Here is a 16636-nt window from a genome sequence, read left to right on the forward strand (position 1 = left end):
AAATATTATCAATAATATTAAAATATTCATAAAAATAATTTATAATACACTTTTAATATAGAATTCTTAATGATTATTTTTAATTTTCATCTCATCCACAATTTCATTTTATTATCCAAACACATGTCTCTTAGATCAAGTACAAGAGTGTGGCTTATCAAACTTTTTGGATGGAAACTTTGTACATTCCACGTCAATATGGTGTGTTTCATTGAAGATACTATTATTGTTGTCATCCCAGTTTCGCCCTATCGCTTTTGCCCGTCTTCCCTTGTTTATCCTTCTTCCTTTTTTATCTTTACAAGTATTTAATTTTGTTATAGAAACTTTAATTATTATTAAATATTAATTAGAATTTTGATTAATCCTCTCAATTAGACTTTAGGCTAGGGGGTTAATTTGCAGCGTCTCCCGGTTGAGATCATTTTATGTTGCAGGATAAGTATATGTAATGAATTACAAGGTGATATTGATCTTCTTCATTTAGAAGTCGCAAAAGAGAAGAAAAGAAAAAGTATATTCTATATACGTAGCTTTATCATCCCTAGACAACCACCACAAATTAATTAACAGAATGTAAGGAACATTACCGTACAAAAGGCAAAATTGTGGTCCGGATCAAAGTAAAAGGAAAGAAATAAACAAATAGAGATGCTCCCAGTCGCAAAGCAGTTAAAGCGCGTGACGCGACGCATCCAACTCACAGCTTTGTCTTACTCTTACACTTCTGGCTTTGGATCTTGAGGTGTAGGACAGCTATGGTAAAGTGGCATTCAGATGTAGCAACAGCATGCTTCTTGAAAATCTTCAGGAAGGCGACTCTGCCTGGAACCCTTGTACGAGTATCCAACACAAGTTTTCCATCCAATATATCACTGACCAGAGCTGTTATATTGGACACCATCTCGTCAACCCGGAGTATAAGCCGGCAGGAAAACGTTGTGGATCCCATAGGAGGTATGAAACCTGGTGGGATGTCAGCCTCCCCAAACTGGTTGCCTCGATATAAAAGTAAACTCTTGCCAGCGCCGTGCTTGAAGCTGGCATGGTTTCGATTTTCAACTAGGAGTTGGAGTTCGAGTGTAATGTTCAGTTGAATTTTAATAACTGGGAATGAGATGCCAGGAGAGATCCCATCAAGTGTTGCTGATAGGAGTTTGGTTCTTGGCTGCTTGGCTTTGAATACGGTCAACGCCAGGATAAGAACTATGATGAATATCAGCAAAAGACAGATGAAAAGCGCACTAATGACTGTGAGACACCGGCATTTGCATATTTTTTGCCTCTGTTCCCTCCGGGAGACTTGTTCCTTTTTTTCTATCATTGTTGTGATTCTGATCAGAATTGTTGGACTCCGTGGAGCTAGTCTTGATTGATTTTTGATATTTGGGAAAAGAAAGAAAAGGGTCCGGGTTGTGGTAAAGTGGGATGATATTGATATTTGATGCAATGCAAATGCAAGCGGTTGAGATGTATCAGCTAACAGGTGGGAAGAAGAGGCTTTAATGCCTGAAACCGACAACTTTTGACTTTGGAGGCAGGTAGCAGTAGGCGGTTGGGTCCTTTAATGCACTCCAATCGAAATTTCCAAACAAGGAACACCAGTATCTGTATCGATTGAAATTTCGGATATATAAAAAAAGTTTATATATGATTCCGTACACTGTAAACTAACCAGTGCCACCCCATTAATCAACAAATTTTAGAAGTCCTCAAAAGCAAGTATCTTTAAATTTTAATAAAAAAATTTAATGAAATTAAAAACATCATCTTATTATCCTTACGTGGGGAAAAAGGATTGTGGTGTCCACCAGTGGATTTGGGTTCGAATTTGACCTAGACATAGTAACAATACTTTATATTTTTATCTAAATTGGATTAAATTCAATAATTAGGATCTCAAATGCTATCCATATATAGATACCGAAATTGACACCCTGAATTGAATTTAAATTATTTGAATTTATAAAGTTTGAAACCACTTATGTACTTGGAATTAAATGAAGAGCTAATCCTTCTAAATCAAGACCACTTTTTGAACTTATAACTTGTCAAGATCTGAAATAAGGAAAATGCTCTTGAAATAGAGAATAAGATTGAAATTTGGATAAATAGGAAGATATAGCCTCAATTGACACACATTAGTGTCGATCAAACAAAGCAGACCCTCGATCGACACATCTTTGTGTCAATGGAGTGGTCATCTTGGGAGAAAGTTCAAAATTCCCTCTCTTTTTATGGATCCTAAAACTTCCATTGTCGGTTGAATATGTTCTTTGTTGATCGATATTTGGCCCAAGTGGATCAAACTTACAAACCTCTGTTGATCGAGTCACTTGGTCAAGCGGAGAAGTGTTGATTGACACTAGATCTTAACCTGAATTTTCATATTTATCCGAACTAATTCATAATTATTGGTCATTATCTTCATGTTGATAATCTTTTAATTAATTTTCTGATAATTGACCAGATTTTTCATCAATGCTAGATCATTCATTAGTTTCAATCTCAACCATTCATTTCATTTCATTTCCCTTTAGCTATAAATTAGTAGCTCCAACTCATTTGCAAAATACACTAGAACATTCTGAAAACCTCCAAACTTGTTCTTGCTCACTTATCTCCTTTTTCTTAAGAATTCTTAACCTAAATTCTTTAGAAGTTCCAATACTGGCCTCAAATAGTTTGAAGCATTTCCAGCTTAAGGAGTCAGTGAACAAAAGGATACTACGATTTTCGAAGTTAAGAAAAGTCTCAATTCGAGAGGAATCAATGACCAAAAGGAGACTAGGTATTCAAGATCAAGAAGAGTTCCTATTCAAAAAGTCTCCCAGTCCAGAATCGTAAAGACTCAAAGTCCTACTGAAACTCTACTTGTAAAATCCCAGTCTGACTACGACTTTGTCAAAACATTCTCAATTCTGTTGAAATTCTCCTCAATTGACTTCATCATTCATATTCATCAATTATCAAGGTATAATTTACTTTAAGCATGTCTTAAAGTGTGAGGTCTACCCACACAGTATATGCCATATTAACATTAGTTATGCATGTCATCTATGTATAACATTGTGTTTTATTTTTACCATTCTAAACAATGTTATGATATCATTATGTTGCCCAAATGATGTACCTAAGATAGTGGCATTTTAATAATTTTTTGCTATATAAAATATGTTATGACTATGATATTACCATGCCTTCCATCAATTAAATATCTCATTTAGATTTAAGTACATTTTATCATAAATTATCTTGATTCTATCTTACATTCAAGTAATCTCACATGTCATATAACAATATGCCATCCGCATTGTTATACATCAGATATGTCATTTAAAGACTTTTTGGTCATAAATATATCCAGCAGGATTTTATCTTCAAGTAACCATGTATGCCATATAGATTTTATGTAATTAGGTTTAATATGCATTACATTATAACATGTTGTATAGCCTAGGATCCTTTATGCTTATCCTCATGTAGATTCTTTAAGAAATTCAACTATGTAAGATTGTATATGAAATTTACTTTATATTATTTAATTTACGTTATTTATTTATTTAGTTAAGCCATGTTTTATTTAAATTATGTTGTTTTTAACTGCTTATAATTTGTAGCTATGCATCATATATTTTAATGGCTAATATTTCATTTGAGATTGTCAATCCACTTGTTATCTCTTTGGATGGATGCCTGCCTAACAACACAGGACATTCAAATTGTTTATAATCTGTATGAGTTTTAATTCTTTTTAATCATGTTTCCAAATCATTGAATCAAGTTTTTTGATAAAGATGGAGACTTCAAATCTTGTAAACCAGTCTTGACTTTTAATATATAAATTAATTAAATGATAACTCTCATAATTGAAATAGCTCAAATGCTACAAGAGTGTTCGAGCCATACCTGCATCATTTGAACTATTTCAATAAGAAAAATATCATAATCTATAAGAATGATGAACAAAAATATTGTGAGATTTATATCCTTATTGATAGAAAATAAATTTAAGCAATCCCCGTAGCAAAACACAACTATTCTTTTAAAAGTGTGTCTCATCACTCTCGACTGAAAACTCCTCAATATGATCCTGCAATCACAGACAAAAAGTGTTAAAAGAAGTAATTTTTCCTTTCCACATTTTGCACTAGATTGGGGACAGTGGTAGCGTCAAGTTCTATTTCTAAATATCTAATCTCAGCCTCCAGCGCTAGTTTTAACCGTCTCTAAGTGCTCATAACTCCGTTTCTATGCTGATAGCTCTAGGAACATGTCTAGCAGATCCTACCACCCAAGCGCTCTCCTGTTTTCCTGCAGATGACTCATCTGTATCAAACTTATGCCACCCAATCCTAAAGGTTCATTCATAACATCAATTCTAAATAAATTAAACTTATTTCATTAAAAAAAAAAAAAAACTCAAATTCCTCTTCATCTCCAATCCCTCTTTTTCCCTATTACTTTTACCATCATTGGCAGGACGACAGCCACAACCCTCACTGCAGTTATTGGTAATTACTCCTCCATTATAGTGCCCCATTGTCATCCTTCATGTTTTTCCTTTTTTTTTTTCTTTGTTTTTTCTTTCTTTCTATTTTCTTTTAATTCTTCCTCTGTAGTAAAGTTTCTCATCGATCTAAGTCTTGATTAATTCTAATTAATCTAAACGCTATGGTACCTAATCTTAAGCAAGATGCAGGATGGGTTAGAAGAGGGCTTTACCCAGTTTGAAGCGAGAGAACATAACATTCGGTATTGGAGCTTGCTTCAATGGTGCCACCCATGAGCACAGTAGCCAAGCCACCATGTCCTCCTCCAAGACCACGACTATAGCGATTTGCTACTAAGCTGTCGCATTATCGCTACCTCTAGAAACTAGGATTTACATCTATTTTGTTGTTTTAATAATCTTTTTCGGTTATGATTTAATTGTTCTTTACTCTTATTTTGGGTTGAGTTTAGGTTTTATTTGGTCTACAGATACACTCCGTTTGTTTAATCGAAAATAATTTTTTAAAATAATTTTTGAAAAATAACCTTATTTTCTAAAAAAAAAAAAATTGATGTTTTATGTTGTTTAAATGATCCTGTAAAAATTATTTTCTGGTATTAAGATTTTTTTGGAAAAATCAGTATTTCCATCAAAGTAATGCTCTTTACATATCTATTTAAATAATATTTTTATATTTATACAAAATAACAATAATAATAATAATAATAATAATAATAATAATAAAATCATAAATATAAAAAATTAACAATTAAAAAAATAACACAATAATTATAATAAATCCTACAAACTTAGAATATAATAAAATAATTTATATATTGTTCTTACACAAAAATTAGTCTTACAAAAGTTACAAACTATATCTACAATAATACCAATTGTAGGATTTTATCTAAATAAAATAGTTTTTAGCTAGGTATATAAAATAGTTAATATTTTTCTTAGACATAATAAATTTACAATAACCATAATTGGATTACACAAGGAAGTGGTTTCTATTCAAATAATACTAAAATAACTATTAAAATATTTAAAATTATTTATTAATTACTAAATAATTAATAAAATACTAATATTATTAAAAATATAATTATTTATTATTTATTATTAAAATATTAATATAATATTATTTATTATTAAAATATTAATATTTAATACTTAATAATATAAAAAAGCAAATATTTAAAATTAAAATATTGTAAACTTTCAATATTAATAGTAAATATTAATATTAATATTTTTTATATTTTTAATTAAAATCAAATAAAATTGCTTTGATATAATCTTATTTTAGGCTAGATCAAATTAAATCTAAACTTAAACAATCATATTCGAAGTTTGCTTTGAGTAAAATTATAAAAATATTTAAAATTAAAATATTATAAGATTTTTAATATTAATATTTTAATTTTTTAAATTAAAATTAAATAAATTTTTTAAATAAAATAATAGTTCGGATTGAGTCATATTAAGCCCTAATTTAAAAAATTATATTTAAGATACAGCTTGAATTGAACTATACTCACAAATTTAGTAAATGATCATATTCATAAAACAGTTATTTTTTAAAAAATGTCTTTCTTCTTTAAAAAGAAATAATTTCTTAATACCAACAATCAACACCAATGAATAAAATGGGGTTTTTCATCCATTATATGTCTTTATAATCACTTGTAATTAGAAAACAAACTAAAAAAACCTTCTATTAAACTTTAAACTCGCAATTGTGTAGTTGAATTATATTTCATGTTGTGTTTCTATTCTTGAATTAATACAAATAATCCAAACATGAATATGGCATGAATTATTAAACATCAATATGAATAAGATACAATCTAACTAACATATTTAAAATTAATACATTTATATTTTGTACAACATAATATGCTTAAACACGATTAAAATAGTTAATATGACTACTAATATATTTAAACCACATCTTAATTTTTTATTAATAATATAATATTAACATAAATAAAAATAAAATTTCAACTCCATTTGAAATAATTCATAAAACAAATATAATGTGTTAAAATTTGGGTTGATATATCTAAACAAGAAATGGATCTTTATTAAGAAAAATTATTTGATATATTGTCAATGAAATTTTTTAATTTCACAAGCAAGATTAATAAGATGACACATCTCTTTTTTTTTTAAATTAATTTTTTTGAAAAAAAATATACACTAAGGGGTAAGAATCACTCTATTAACCCTACTTGTGGATTTAAAAAAATCAACTCTCAATGTATTTGATAATTCATCTTTTATCAAACCTATATAGAATTTTTTTTCATATTATTTTTATGTTATATTTTTTTAGACCAAAGGGTAAAAACTACTTTTGAATTATAATTCAATAATTATTTAAGCCCTTAATAATGTATTGCAATGGTTCAAGCCTTAATCTTCTATTTTGATTCAATTAAATCCTTAAATAAACGAAAACAAATCACATAACAAAATTTAATCAATTAATTTTCAAATTACAGTCAATAGAATTCTTAAAGGATATTAGAATGTGGGACAAAGAAAAAAAAGAAAAAAAAAAGTAAAAAAGAAACTTTATTTTATTTTCATATATATATTAATTACATCACGTGAGAAACTTTCGTATATGTTATTGATATCATATCACATGAAGTTTTATCTTAATTAAAAACAATTAACAGTGTTAACTTTTAATCCAAAAAAAAACTTAAGAATACAAAAAAATTTGAGAGACATTATTAATTATAATAAAAAAATAAAAATTTAGATGATTTTTTAATTATAACTAGATTTAAACCCATGATTTCATAGTAATCTAATATATATATTAGATTACAACATATAAGGTTACATAATCAAAATTACTTATGTGGATGCCTAGGTGAATAATTTCTTTTAATAACACATAGGATAATATTTATATTATTTTATTTATCAAATAAAAATTTTTAATAAATTATTTAAATTGAATATTTTGGATAATTATTTAAATTAAAATCAAAATCTGTCTGAGATTGAAATTTTTGGATAAAATTTGAATTCAAATATATTAAATCATAATTTATCTTTTCTTTTTAAATTTAATAACAATTCTAAATATATATACTTAATTAAAAAAATTTTCTATCACATAATTCTATTTAATAAATTATTTAAATTTAATATTTTTAGATAATTATTTAAATTCAAATCAAAATTTATCAACAATTGAAAATTATTTAATAGATTACTTAAATTTAATATTTTTATAAGTTAATAAATTATTGACTAGAAAGCATGTATTTTTAAAGTACTAAAAGGTTACATCTTTATATGAAAATATGAAACATTTGAATGTTGATTAAAAAAAGTTAGATAAAAATATGTTTTTACTTTGAAAACAAATATAATGTTTTATTTATATTCTAATTCAAATAGTTTTATATTATATATTTAATTTATTTATTTGTTTTTCTTTAGTACATAACTTTTTTTAATTTTGCTTAGATTGATTATAATTAACTTTTTTGTATTATATATTTTTTTGTTTTATTCATTTCTTCAATGTTTTTATTCTCTGTTCATTTATTAACATATTTACTTTTGTTATTGTATATATATTTAATCTTAACAAATTAGTATGTAAATTTATATTCTTTATTTCCTTTTGCTATACCTTTTATTATTGAATTCCTTTGTCTACAATAGATGATATGAGAGAATGATAATCACTATCATATCTAACTCACAAAAAATACTATTAATTATGTTTAAAATGATTAAAAATAAAAAAATATTGCCAAAAAAAAAAAAAAGGTTTCTAAGTATAACATAAAGAATTATTGTTTCCCTTTTGTCTAAAAAAATAACTTTATTTTGTTGACATATATAGAACTAATTGTTAGTCCAATATATTTGTGTAAGAATTACTTGAAGTATGTCAAAAATAAGAACTAATATAAAGCAAATATTATAACAAAATTAATAATTGTGATTTGTTGTTCAATCAAATATATATATATATATATACACCACCCAATAAACCTTATGATAAAAACAATTATTAATCTTAACTATTTAAATATTGATTCTTGATTTTTATCAAACAAGAAAAAAGCAGTAGCAAAATTTTTAGTATTGAGCAAATAAATTGAAGAAGATATTTTTTAATGAAAAAAAGGATTTTTATAATTCTTGAAAATTTACAAAAGTTTAGACTTCTTTTATATGAACAATATTAGTTATAATATATTATGTTTAAATTATCATTTAATTGTAACTTAGCATTTATAAATATATAATTATATATTAGATAAATAATTAAAAAAATAAATTTAAAATTATAAAAAATTTAATAAAAAATCATGTACATTGTATGGGTTAAAAAAGCTAGTTTTTAAATAAAATAAAATAAAAATTTTAAATACTAATAATTGATTAACAAAAGCAATAGATTGGAAGTAATTACCCCAAAAAGATTTAAGTTAGTAATAATGTTCATTTAACAACTTAAAATAAAAGGTAATAAAAATAAAATTAATGAAAATTTTGATTGAGAGATGATTATGCATACAAATATTTGAATATATAAGTAGCAATTTCCTCTTTTATTTGAATTTGTAATTGAATTTTCTTTTGTATTATTTTAGGCTAATAATTAGAAATTTTTACTAAATTCAAGTCGAAATTTATAATATCAATGAAAGTAAAATATTATCAAATAAATCAATTTGGACATGTGAATTAAAAGATATGTGATACTAAATCAAACTATCACATGAAAAAAAAAGATATATCAACCACAAAATTAGATAATTTTGTATTATATATACTATTATTTAAAAATTAGAGTATTATTTATAAAAAAAAATCAGCCTGTTTTATTTTAAGAAACGTTATATTTATAATTTTGATAAAAAATTATTTTTTAATGATAAAATATGTTACTAATATTCTCAAAAAAATTAAACCTATCAACCTCAATATATTAAAAGTAATAAAAGTTTACATTTGAATTTAACTCTTCTTAAATCTAAATGATACTATATGTTTTTTTTTTTAATTATAAGACATTCAACTTATTCTAAATGTTTTAAAAAAATTTTACACCCCTAAAAATTTTGTAAAAAAAATAATAGCATAGTAAAATGTTGAATAAAAAATTACCTTTTTTGAATTATTTAGTCAAAATAACTATCATTTACCATAAACCTTATAATACTTGTTATATGTATCAAAAAATTAAAGCTAAATAGCTACTTTTATTGATTTTGGTTTCCTTGGATAGCAATTAGCTCCACTTCAAGTTAAATCATGAAAGTGATAATATCAAAGCAACAAACATAATATCAAAATGACAAACAAAAGAAAAATCATATCATTAAAAAAAATAAATAAATCAATTCACTTCATACAAAAAATAAAAAATAAAATGTATATTTGATACATATGATAAAATAGGTGACAAGTGATCATTTTTCTCTAATTAATCACTGAGCTTGTTCTTTTATTTCATGATAAAGTATAGTGAAATTTTGGTATATAAATAGATATCATAACAAAAACTTAAAAAAATGCATAAAGATATATACAAATATATGTACAGTTTAAACTATCAAAGAACTAATAGCAATAGTCAAACTTAAAAAGAAAATAAAAATATTAAATTTTCGAGAAATTTTGCTCAATTTTAAAATTTCTTTTCAAAATGATTTTTTTTTTCAAAAAATAAATCATTATACAACTATGATAAAGAATTAATCTAAAAGATCTTAACACAAAAAAAAAAAAATTAAAGCAATATCCAAAATAATACAAAACCAAACACAAAGTAGTCTGCCCATCTAATCCATCTATATAACATCACAAACAAAAAGAAAGAGAACAATATCACGACAATAAGAAAAAATATTGCAAGAATGCAATTTGTTTCTTGAGCATCCCAAAACACTTTTATTTATAGGATAGGTCTTGAAAATAATTATGGGATGATTTATAACTTTTGAATGTCTAATTTACTAAAATAAATTTAAGAATCAAATTAGGACCAATAATAGTATTTTAAATTAAGAGTAATTTATTCTTGACTTGTAAAATACTAAAATATATTATGCATTTAACTTGATTGGGAGAAATGAAAAAATAAGAATTTTGAAATTAGTGTAATAATGGTAATGAAATTCGTTTTATTTAACATACTCCAAAATTAATTTTAATTGATTTGATCATCTCTTAATTATCTTAAAATTAATATATATACATATTAAATGAGTATACATTTTAAAGGGTGGAGTAAATAAATAGGTCATAAATTTTAAAATTAAAAATAATTTTACACAAATATAATTTAAGAGTTGAATATTATAATTGAAAAAAGAAAACACAAAATTATCCTATGATGATGTTAATTAAAGTTTTATTATCTTTAATATAAATTTAATTGAAAATGATTTAAGGTAAATAATATTAGAAAATAAATATAATTAATTTAATTTTTTAAAAATAATTCAAATAAAATAAAATGTAAGACATATAGTGATTTTTCAAAATTGTTAGAAACCATTCACGTTAAATTTTTTTATCAAAGATTTTATCTTTTATATATTCATACAATTTATGAACTTTTTATACAATTTAGTCATTGTTTTATTGTGTAAAATTATTACCAAATCTTTTTTTTTTTCTGATCTCACGGCGTTTGATTGATTTCCATGATAACCCTTTGTATGAAGAAAAAAAAAAAAAAAACTATAACTAAACAAACGTGTGTGGGGCTGGGACGACTACTTTCTCAACTTCTTCTAAAAACCTGGCTGCTCGCACCCCTTTAATTTTTCTCCCTCAAACTCATCTTTCTTTCATTTCTCCTTTATGCGTGGAGGGTAAAATAGAAAAGCCAAAGGAAGCTCCGGTGCTGGGAAGTCACCGTACCCCTTTACTCCAGTAGCGATTGGCAGGCGTGTGCGGCCAAAGTGTCCCAATCGTGCGGCGGAGGGCAAGCTGGGAACTTGCTGGACAGTAAGTTTGGATTTGGAAGAAAATTAAGAGAAAATGATGGGGTCCTTGGGTAGCTCGTATAAGAAGATAACGAAGATGATGGTGAAGAATGCAACTCGAAAGATGGCTGTAGGATGGACAAAAGAATCTAAAAGACATTTATCCTCAAAAATGACAACGGCACCTAATACCTGGAAGAACAACCAGAGCTCGCAAATATTATTGTCTCCACCGCTTGTCTCTCTGGACGTTCCAGAAATTTGGGGTGCTAATTCCAACCATTATGATCCACCATCAAGCCCGAAAATCTGTAAGAGTCTCACATTTAACTGTCTCGATTGCATTCTGTTTACCTATGATCCCTACTTTGAGGATGGCTTAACTGTTATTTTATTGTCTTATTAATGGTGTTTCTTCTCTTAAATTAAGAGATTAATGGAATTTTTGAAGCTACCGACTCAAACATTTTATATTATCTATTTGTTATTATTTTGTTTAATTTAATACAATTTTCAGTTGACGAGAGAAAGCTTGAATTTTGAGTTTCATTTGATTTTGATATTCTATTCTGGCATATCAAGCTAGTCATTGAGTTGGTTTCCACCTACTTGGCCTCTTTTTATAGTGTATGTTAGTTGGTCTTTTGCTTAATTAGATATTTTTCTGCCTAGTTGCTGCATTTCTAGACGGCTGATCTATGGTTTTTGAGGATAGTTAGAAGGCAGTCTCCCGGAATTTCTAGCAAAAATGCTTATTTCATTTATAGGTCCCTCAAAAATTCAAAGGAACTTTGTGCCCTATTATTTACAGAGTAATCCTCCCTCTGGATTTGCATCCAAAATACATGATGTAGGATTAGCTTCAAAGGCTAGGGTTTATGATTTTCTAATGCAAAATGATCTGAATTCTTCAGGAAAATATAAAGTTTGAAGATAGCTTCATCTGAATTCTTGATTGCATCACACAATCAGAAAGAAAGAAAATGTAAGCATCACACATAGGCTTTACTTGGTAGGAACTAGGAAGGGTGGAAAGGAGTAAGTTACAAAGTAGGAAAGTTTTTATGGAACCCAGCCATTGGATTAACAGTTTTTCTACCCTTCTTACCAAGCATAGCACTAAGGTTCCTTAGGAGTCGGGCCTAATGGCAATTGCGTCACACAATCACAATAGCAGTAATGTTGAAAATTTCTCATCATAATCTTCTTTCAAAAGAAAATTTATAAAATTGACTTAAAAACAAAACCTAATATGTTAAGGAAAACCAAACTGAGATTCTAAACCCTAGTATATAAAATATTACAATTAAGCCCATAAATACAAGTAACAGAATAAAATTTTATGTAAGTTAATGCCTTAATTAGCTTTTTTGCATTCTTCATGTGCTTGATTAGTGATATTCACCCCAGCCAATGTGCAGCTTGCTACGATAATTGATGGGAAGGCAATTGCAGAGGAAATCAGGTCAAGAGTAGCCTCTGATGTAAAAAGGATGAAGGCATACATCGGCAAGGTTCCTGGTTTGGCTGTAATTTTGGTGGGCCAGAGAAGGGACTCACAGACTTATGTACGTAACAAGATAAAAGCTTGTGAAGAAGCTGGAATCAAATCTGTGATGGCTGAACTTCCTAATTGTTGTGCTGAAGAGGATGTTATGACTGCACTGTTAAAGTTTAATGAGGATCCATCAGTTCATGGTATTCTTGTGCAGCTTCCTCTGCCAGAGGTAATTCCACAGTTGGGATCTTAATTTTGCCCCTGCTTTTCCAAGCTAATGGTAAAGAATGGTAGTACTGATTTAGCTGTCAAGCCTAATCTCTGCCACATAAATTTCTTTGATTTAGAGGCCTAACATATAGAAAATATAAATTTAACTGTCAATAAACTTAGGGCTTGAGATCACCTATTTGCTAGTACTCGGAAATCTTTGACAAATCCCATTTCCATTGAAATGGTGTCCTTTTTTCATTAATTCCAGTGAATGCTCTTGTTATTTCAAACTATAAGTGCTAGTTCTCTGGAAATTTAAAGGGATTTATTCTGATCAAAGTTTGATTCTAATAGCCTAATGAATTAAATTGGTTCAAAATATTTACTAGACAATATGACTTTTTCCCAATCTGTCGTCTTAATTGAGTATTTCAGAAGTTTGGTGTTTGTGGATGTTTGGTTTTGATTTTTTATTAGTCCTTTGTAGGTTTTGTAGTTCTCACTTTCTGGTATTGCACTATGAGATTAATCCCAGCATGTTGAGGCAATATCTTTGGATTAGTCTCATATTGGGATACCTTTCTCTTGTTCCTTGTCCCTTTGGTATCTTCCTCTTGTCCCTTTGTAATGTGCCTTATAGTCTTCTGCCGGTTACTAGTACTGCTCCTGGAGATACCTTTCTCTTGCAGTACTACGCCTCATGAATCACCACTTCTCCTCGAGGCATACAATCTAGTTTATGTGTTCTTTTTTCCCTTTTTTTTCTAATTTGTAACATAATTCAGCATATGAAGAATGATCTAATCTTCCTCGCTGCCATCTCACTTATTCAGTTGTAATAGCATCTTGAATTTTACATGAGAACCCTCTATAGTTTTCTGCAAATGACTCTTAAAAATTGTCTGGTAAAGCATTTGGATGAGGAGAAGATTTTGAATATGCTGAGTTTGGAAAAAGATGTGGATGGCTTCCATCCAGTAAATATGGGGAATCTTTCCATGAGAGGAAGGGAACCACTGTTTGTTCCCTGTGCACCTAAGGGTTGCCTTGAGTTATTGATCCGATCTGGGGAAAGAAGGCAGTAGTGATTGGGAGAAGCAACATTGTGGGATTGCCTATAGCCTTGCTACTGCAGGTAATAAAGCATTTTATATGTACATATATGTTTGTAAAGCATGTTTCATACACATATGGAGAGGCAAAAAGAAGTTGACATGAATGGACTAACTAGTAGGTGGCTAATTCTTTCAACATTTGAATAAATTGTTCTTTCATCACTTGAAACTCACTTCTCTTCTTCTCTCTGTGTCTTTCTCCCAAGGCAACACAACTTTTATGCTGAAATTGTGATCTTTTAATTTTTTTTCCCCAAGATTAGTTGCTAGTATTATCTTTTTCTTCATATATATAACAAAATCTCAGTGGTTGTAAATTTACAAAAATGGGATAAAGACACATTTGCAATTTTGCAGAAGTACCTGTGACTCCAAATTTCATTAATTGTCTTTTTTTCTTCTCTTTCTTTGATATTAATTTGTCATTATCCTTTTCTCCATTTATTATATCTTTTTAACTAATCAAAAATATTTTTGTTTATCACACAAGTAGTGGGCGATAATCATCCAGTTAACTAAAATACATAGATTGATCTTAGACCATTTAAAAGGGTTTTAATACTTGCTATATTCACACATTTTACCAGTGACTGTAGATGATATGTGTAAATCTTTATTTCTAAAATTCTATTGGGAATATTTATATTTTAATTTTTTCAAACAGGTCCATTCTTATACATCTTATGGGTTTAAGGACCGGTTCTTTTTAATTGTGTCCAATGTTGTTATTTAACTGAGTAAGCATAATTTTCCTGACATTTTTGGACAGAGGCACCATGCGACCGTCACCATTGTACATGCTTTCACAAAGAATCCTGAACAGATCACATGTGAAGCTGACATCATAGTCACAGCTGCCGGGGTACCTAATCTGATTCGCAGCAGTTGGCTAAAGCAGGGTGCAGTAGTTATTGATGTTGGGACATGTCCAATTGAGGTAAAATTGGTAATATTTCATTGATTTGCGTGATTGTAAATGCTTTCTGATTTCATTGCAGAAAATGAATGGCACAACTTTGGGGAAGGTAATTTGATAAACTAGTAAACTACGGAATAAAGTAGCTTCATTGAGAGTACCTTCTATTCCAAGTATTGTTGTGATAATCAAAATTTGGCCTTAAATTCTTTCATGGATTGGCAGGACCCCAGCTCTGAGCATGGATACCGACTTGTTGGAGATGTTTGCCATGAAGAAGCATTGAGAATTGCATCCGCAGTTACTCCTGTACCTGGAGGAGTTGGACCTATGACAATTGCCATGCTCCTGTGCAACACTCTTGATTTTGCCAAACGGGTTTATGGGTTTGATTGATCACCCATGACAAAACTTTGCATTAGCATAGTTTCCTTCAGGGCATTATTAGCCTAATTCAGGTCATTATATTAATTTAGTAGCTCTCAATTCCAATGGTTTGGAATGGATCTGAATTTATTGAATATATACAAAGTTTGCATCCTAATATTGTAGTTTACTCTTGTATTTTCACCTTTTTCGGAGATATTTTTGCAGTCCCTATCTTTAACCAAAGAAGTACCATCTGGGGCTCTGTGGTTATTAAGGTTCATTTACTAAATAATTGCTAAAACGCAAAAGCAAAATATTAGGAAACAAAGTAAATTATGTTTAAAAATAAGCGAGATTCATTTACACACATATAAAGATTAATTAAGTTTTATATTATTTTATATTTTTATATGTTATTCAACCACTAGATTTTATGTTTTAATCACATGATTACGTACATCAAACTTTAAATTGATTGCAAATGTGTAGTTATTTTTTTATTATAAAAATTTCAACCCTTAAATATTATAAAACCATGGCGAGTTGAGTTGATATGGTGCAGATATTATCTTTACTTGAAAATTTGGTGTTCTGAGTTGATATGGTGGACATTATGTTGACATGCAAAAAGTTGCTCCAACATTTCACAGATTTATTTCTTGTTTTAAAAACTTAAGTGAAAGTATTAAAACTTTGAAGATTTATATATTATGTGAGTGATCAAAATGAACGTATTATAACAGTGTATATAGTCTTTTTCTTAAGTTTTCAAATTTTATGATCATATATTTAATTTTGAAACATATTTATCATTATACTTCTAATTTTGAAGCAAATCTAGTTAAAATGTAGTGTAACCATTGGCAACGGCGAATCAAAATGGGAGCCTGAGAAGCCGAATGTTTTAGAAATCCTTAGTCAATATAAATGTTAAATAGATTTAATTGGCTCTCAAATTAAAAATGTTAATTTATTATTTTTTTGATCCAATAATTTAATTTTATATCTTACAATTTAATAGATGTTAAAATTCAATTGCTATTGTCT

The 16636-nt window shown here is 27.9% G+C and overlaps 2 protein-coding genes across 2 annotated transcripts; one reads left to right on the top strand and one right to left on the bottom strand.

Annotated features, from left to right (window-relative positions):
• Window positions 1-468: 468 nt before the first annotated feature.
• LOC149512425 (uncharacterized) lies at window positions 469-1434 on the bottom strand. The gene has a single exon (XM_089751853.1). The coding sequence runs from the start codon at window positions 1322-1324 to the stop codon at window positions 701-703; it is 624 nt and encodes a 207-aa protein (XP_089607979.1). The 5' UTR covers window positions 1325-1434; the 3' UTR covers window positions 469-700.
• Window positions 1435-11283: 9849 nt separating this feature from the next.
• On the top strand, window positions 11284-15776 carry LOC111307578 (bifunctional protein FolD 1, mitochondrial-like). The gene is given in 6 exon segments (XM_022905593.2): window positions 11284-11789; window positions 12889-13205; window positions 14101-14254; window positions 14257-14324; window positions 15074-15241; window positions 15446-15776. Coding segments are annotated over 6 exon segments (1134 nt in total). The 5' UTR covers window positions 11284-11533; the 3' UTR covers window positions 15617-15776.
• The last annotated feature ends 860 nt before the right edge of the window (window positions 15777-16636 follow it).

This window comes from Durio zibethinus, chromosome 22 (assembly GCF_047325235.1).
Source record: "Durio zibethinus cultivar Kanyao isolate XHJ-2024 chromosome 22, ASM4732523v1, whole genome shotgun sequence".
NCBI classification, from domain to species: Eukaryota; Viridiplantae; Streptophyta; class Magnoliopsida; order Malvales; family Malvaceae; genus Durio; species Durio zibethinus.